The sequence below is a fragment of the Osmia lignaria genome, unplaced genomic scaffold (genome assembly GCF_051020975.1).
Source record: "Osmia lignaria lignaria isolate PbOS001 unplaced genomic scaffold, iyOsmLign1 scaffold0013, whole genome shotgun sequence".
Taxonomy (NCBI): domain Eukaryota; kingdom Metazoa; phylum Arthropoda; class Insecta; order Hymenoptera; family Megachilidae; genus Osmia; species Osmia lignaria.
The window spans coordinates 12090916-12097450 of NW_027478167.1; the positions used below are offsets into that span (position 1 = coordinate 12090916).

The window sequence follows — 6535 nt, forward strand, 5'->3', positions numbered from 1 at the left end:
CGCGGATTAATTCAGTGAATAGAGGACTGAAATATAAACTGGTTATTCCTAAGACTACCTGTTAATTTATTAAATACAACGAGTTTTTGCTAAAACTACGCAACACGTTGCTGTGGAGTTCATTGCTTCCGCCTTTCCAAGACTCCTGCGCTTCGGTAAACGCGATCCGGCACCTCGCTCATTTTCCTGCAGATTCCCAACCGCGGAAAATACGCCGCGGCGAAATTTAACGGAACAAATTGGTCCTTCGAGCCGGATCTGGTTAAACGAACAACGGTGCTTCGGGAAAATCGTGCAAGTGAACTCTGTGCTTCAAGTGCATCTGGCTTTTCTTCTTCACCTGTGGAGATCTTCTTCGGTGATCCAGATCAGCGAAAATCTCCAACCAGGAATCTGAAAAGAAGAGCCGATTGAAAACCGGTTACGTAACCATCCTTTGTTTCAACGGCAACGACCACGCTTTGTGACGTCACGCCGAGAGCCTAACGACTTTGGGTAAGTCAGCGCGACTAATATTTACCAACATTACGGTACGCGTTGAAAGGCTTAGAAGTACGGTCTCAGTGGTTCTCTATCGAAATATTAAATTAAATTTCGCCTTGAATTGCGATCATGACTACGTCCTTTTCGGATCTTCTGCGTGAACAAGAGGAAGTAGCGGGGTGGATACAAAGATTCTGGGCTAACGTATGCAAGTTAGGAAAGGACAAGCTGACGGGAGCGGTTTTAGAGCAGAGACAGGGTTTGCTCAACCGATACTGGGACACGTTCCTTAGCGGACACCGTAAATTGATGAGATGCAAGGAGGCGAGTTCTAGTTCATATGTCAAAGAGGACGCCTTTTCGGTCACAGAAGAAGCTTACCTTGACGCAGCCTCCATGATTTCCCATCACCTGAAAGAGTTGCCGTCCCCTTGCTCCTCGCATGTTCAACAGTCCAATATTGCGCCTCCGCCCCACCCGCAACTGCCTAAAATTGATTTGCCGAAATTTTCGGGCGATCCGTTACAATGGGAGAGCTTTCGCGACCTTTTTAAAAGTCTAGTCCATGACGTCAGCCACTTACCTGACGTACAGAAGCTACTCTATTTGAAGTCTAGTTTGACAGGTGAGGCCGCCGAGGTCATTCGGAATACGCCGATAACGGACTCCGGCTTCAGGGGAGCATGGGACGATCTGGAAGCCCGGTACGGTAACATTCGTCTGTTATCGTTTTCCCATCATCGAGCGCTCCTCTTGTGCCCACCAGCCCTGCAGCAGTCAGCTGGCGAATTGAAGCGGCTTTTAGACACTTTCCGCCAGGCGATTAGGGCGTACGTTACACTGAGGAAACCCGTTACTTCATGGGATGAGTGGTTTGTATACTTACTAAGCCAAAAGCTTGACAAAACTACTCACCTTGCTTGGGAGACTTCTTTGGCGGATAGCCGGGAAATCCCGCGGTTCCAGCAATTATCGCAGTTCTTGGAGAACCGGATCCAAGCTTTAGGCGCTGCAGGCATGACGGACCCATCACTCCACGCTGTGTCGCCGACCAGCTCAAAGGAAATCAAACCTAAAACAAAAGGAGGAGCATCAGCAAAAGGCGTTAACTCTAACGTCTTAGCCGCAGCATCAAAGTCGCCCCCGGCCCGGAAATGTCCGGGGTGTTCGGGCACCCACGGTCTAGGATTTTGTTATAAATTCAAGGCGCTGTCGCCGGCAAAACGCAAGGAGCGCGTCCAACAGCTGAAGGCCTGCCTGAGCTGTTTGAATGTAGGACACGAAGTGGGTAAGTGTCCGTCTAAACAAGTCTGTTTAGCTTGTAGCAAGCGACACCATACGTTACTGCACGAGGCGCTGACGGCTCCACCGGCAAGCGCACCAGGCCGTGAAGGCGGACAGCCGGCACGAGAAGACGCTGCCTCGACGTCTGACGACGCAACTCAGCAGGTGACTACCCTCTCTCTATCGGTTGGCTCAAAAGCCGTGGCCTTACTCGCAACCGCCAAGGTGAGATTGGAGGCGCCATCAGGAGAAACCGTAGAGGTCCGAGCCCTTCTGGACACCGGCTCCGATACCTCTCTCGTCTCATCGTGGGTCGCTCAGGCGCTACGTCTTCCACGGCGGGCGGTGCGAGTGGCCATCTCAGGCGTTAAGGACAATGAGGTTGGACACGCGACCGGAGAGGTATCACTTGTAGTTCGACCCCGACACCCCTCGGACTTCCGATTACCAGTTCGTGCGTTGGTACTCCGCAAACTAACGTCGTTGCTCCCGAGCAAACGCATCGTGGCAAAGTCTTGGCCGCATATTACCGGTCTCACGCTTGCTGACCCCGAGTACGGAGTTCCGGCTCGGGTAGATTTACTTTTAGGTGCGGATGTTTGCGGGACGCTCTTTGGTGACGACTCGCGCAGAGGGCCAGAGGGTACTCCAACAGCGAAACTCACCCCCTTTGGCTGGGTGCTTATGGGACCAGCCTCCGACGACAAACCCAAGGCGGAGACGGCCGCTCGGGTTCTTCACTGCCACGGCGAGGACTCCACAAGCCAACTCCTCCAGCGGTTCTGGGAGCTGGACGAGATTCGAGAACGGGCTCCAATGTCACAAGAAGAGGAAAAGTGTGAGCGTCACTTCCTTGACACCCATGCTCGAGATCCATCGGGACGCTACGTGGTGCGCCTTCCCTTCGTAAAGGACCCGCGGACTGCGCTGAAGTCCAACAGGACGACGGCGTTGAAACTCCTCTTCAATTGTGAACGACGCCTATCCTCGGATGCTACGCTGAAAGAGCAGTATCGAAATTTTATGATGGAGTACCTGACCTTACAGCACATGCAGGGTGCACCCGAAGAAGCGGATAAAGGGCCTGCGTATTACCTGCCACACCACGCCGTACGCAAGCGTCACGATCCTTCTGCCAAGTTACGGGTCGTTTTTAATGCTTCTTTTTGTACAGCCACGGGCCAATCGCTAAACGACTGCCTCGCCACTGGTCAGAAGCTCCAGGCTGACCTGTGGATGGTATTGACCCGCTGGCGACTTTTTCGGGTCGTATTCACCACGGACATTGTCAAGATGTTCAGACAGATCCGAGTCCATTCAGAGGATACTAAGTGGCAAAGCATCCTTTGGCGCGCCACTCCCGACGAACGAGTGCAGGACTTTCGGCTTACAACGGTGACGTATGGCACGGCGTGTGCGCCTTTCCTAGCTTTACGGGTACTTGCCCAGCTGGCGAACGACGAAAGCAGCCGATTTCCCCGAGGAGCTTCGGTGGTGCGTCGACACACTTATGTCGATGATATTCTCACCGGGGCGGATGATGTCAGCGAGACCCTGGCTTTGAAAAGAGAAGTGGTGGCAATTTTCAAAGCTGGCGGTTTCGAACTAAGCAAATGGGCATCTAACATACCGGAAATTCAAGAAGCCGACTCTTCTAATACGCGCCTGTTTCAGGAATGGTCCGGCATCAGCACACTAGGCGTGAACTGGAATCCTAGGGATGATGCCTTCTCCCTTCGAGTCGCAGCCGCTGAGCTGGTGAGAGAATGCACCACCAAGAGGTCTATCCTTTCGGAAATCGCAGGCCTCTTCGACCCACTGGGCTGGGCGGCGCCGGTCCTAGTCGTGGCCAAGATTTTAATGCAGGACCTCTGGATCCTTGGAGCGGACTGGGATCAGCAATTGCCAGAGAACGTCTGCACTATGTGGCAGCGCTTCAGAGGCTCCCTGCCGCAATTGGATACCCTGAAGATCCCACGCTGGACATTTGCCTCATCAGAGCCGTCCACCCAGATGGAACTTCACGGTTTTTGTGACGCCTCGCAGCGAGCTTATGCGGCAGCGGTGTACCTGCGGGTCAATAACAATGGGTCGGTAGCGACCTCGCTTTTGGTCGCAAAAACTAAGGTGGCCCCGGTAAAGACTATAACAATTCCGAAGTTGGAACTGTGTGGAGCCACCTTGTTATCTAAATTATTGATTCGGGTCAAAGAAGGCATTAATATGTCTGGCCCGACCATCGCGTGGACGGATTCAAGTGTAACCTTACACTGGATCCGCGGCCATGCATCTCAATGGAAACCCTTCGTTGCCCATCGAGTCTCCGATATCCAGCACGAGATACCGGCGGACAATTGGCGGCACATCCGCTCTCCGGACAATCCAGCGGACTTGGCAACCCGAGGAATGAGCCCAGCCGAGCTCGTCGACTCCGATATCTGGTGGCACGGGCCGAAATGGTTGACGGAACAGCCTGAATTCTGGCCGGCGACCTTTCCGGAGTCCAACGAGGGAATAGAGGCAGAGAGAAGAGGAGCCACGGTACACGTCGTCAAGGAGAAATTCGGAGAAAACTTCCTGTGCCGCTTCTCCTCCCTCTCGCACCTTTTATCTGTTATTGCCCAGTGTTTCAGGTTTGCCAGTCTAAGCCGAGGGCAGCCTTGCGAGAAGGGTTTTGTTAAAGCAGCGGAGCGCACCCACGCCTTCCTAGCAGTTCTGAGATTCTCTCAACACACCAGTTTCCTGGAGGAGATTGAACAACTGCAACGGCACGGCGAGCTACGCAAAGCTTCACCCCTTTCTTCGTGTCGACCTTTCTTAGACGACCAGGGCTTACTAAGGCTCGGAGGGCGCTTAGAAAACGCGGCTCTGCCGTACAATGAGAAACATCCTTACCTTGTGGCGAAGAGATGTCCGTTGGCCAGGCTTCTGATACGGGACGCACATTACCGCACGCTCCATGGAGGTCCACAGCTTACTCGCAGCCATCTCATGAGAAGAGTCTGGATCGTCCGAGGCCGCTCACTGGTTCGATCCGAAATCGCCGCCTGCGTCACGTGCGCCCGGTTCAGCGGACGTAGAGCTGGACAACTGATGGGACAACTTCCACAAGAGCGCACTGCAGCACAGAGGGCCTTTTTAACCACCGGCGTGGATTATGCGGGCCCGATTAAGCTACGTACCTCGCCCGGGCGTGGCCACAAAGCCTACAAAGGCTACATCGCCCTCTTCGTGTGCCTGTCTACCAGGGCAATACATTTGGAAGCGGTGTCAGATCTAACCTCAGCTTCCTTTCTTGCAGCCTTCCGTCGCTTTGTGGGCAGGCGAGGACATTGCGCCACTCTGTTTAGCGACAATGGAACGGTATTCCAGGGAGCAGACAGAGAGCTCCGCGCTATGTTCCGCCAGTCTACTTTATTCTACCAGGAGGCAGCCGCATCCCTGGCATTAGACGGCACCAGCTGGCAGTTCATTCCCCCTTATGCGCCGCATTTTGGTGGCCTGTGGGAGGCAGGGGTAAAATCCGTAAAGCACCATCTACGGAGAGTGATCGGTGATTCCACACTTACCTTCGAGGAACTGACGACTCTCCTCTGTCAAATAGAGGCGTGCCTAAACTCGAGGCCACTGTACGCACTATCAGAGGACCCTTCGGAGCTGGCCGCCTTGACACCGGGTCACTTCTTGATAGGGGAACCAACCACCGTCCCCCCAGAGCCAGAAGAACCATGCACTGCACTTCACACACGCTGGCGGTTAATCTCACAAATGCGAGCACAATTCTGGAAAAGATGGAGACGCGAATACTTACAGCATCTCCAACAGTTTCCGAAGTGGCGTCGTTACCGGGAGAATTTGGAAATCGGCAGCCTGGCGCTTATCCGGGACGACTTACAGCCACCAGCAAAGTGGTTGATGGGACGCGTCACCGAACTACACCCAGGACCTGATGGATGCGTTAGAGTGGTAACTCTACGCACTGAAAAGGGCACTGTTAAGAGGCCAATCGTCAAGCTGTGCCCCTTACCAGTATCGCCAACCGACGCCTCTTAGCATCGATACCAGCTAAGATACTTTAACTTTAACTTCCTTTTTCTTTTTCTCTTTGTAAACTACGACCGAAATTTTCCGCGTAATTCTTTTTGCTTTACTTTGGTTGGTCTAGTTTACTATTCTAATTGCTATTTGTTATTTTATATTTACTCTTTATTCACTTTGCTTTACTTGATTGCTTTGTATTAAAATTATTATTAATTAGTTTACCTTTGTAACTAGCGTGTAAGCACTCATGGTTTGTACTAGTAAAACTCTAGAGGTTATTTGCCTTGATTCACGTCAACCATTCTTCGTATCACCGAAGAAGGCGGGCGGTATGTTCGAGCGAACTGTTTCCCCAATGTCTAACGCGACTGACTTCTGTCGTATTGCCATCCCTCTCTCATCGGCGCCCATCTCTCTCACGCCGTTGGCCAGCGGTGTGGGGCGAGGACGCCGGGAGGGAGAGGGAGAGGTGCGAGCCTGTCGTCGCTCTGAGACGGGGCTCACTCTTGTCTCACTCTTGTCTCACTCTTGTCTCACTCTTGTCTCGCGAACGCTTTTCGGAGAATTCAAATCCGCAAATCTCTCCTTTTGCTCTTTTTCTGGCGCTTCGCACGAACCAAGTGCTTCGGCGAACCGCAATAACGCGGATTAATTCAGTGAATAGAGGACTGAAATATAAACTGGTTATTCCTAAGACTACCTGTTAATTTATTAAATACAACGAGTT

The 6535-nt window shown here is 52.6% G+C and overlaps 1 protein-coding gene across 1 annotated transcript; it reads left to right on the top strand.

The window, feature by feature from the left end:
* The first annotated feature begins 612 nt into the window (after positions 1 to 612).
* On the top strand, positions 613 to 5820 carry LOC143306589 (uncharacterized). The gene has a single exon (XM_076693056.1). The coding sequence runs from the start codon at positions 613 to 615 to the stop codon at positions 5818 to 5820; it is 5208 nt and encodes a 1735-aa protein (XP_076549171.1).
* The last annotated feature ends 715 nt before the right edge of the window (positions 5821 to 6535 follow it).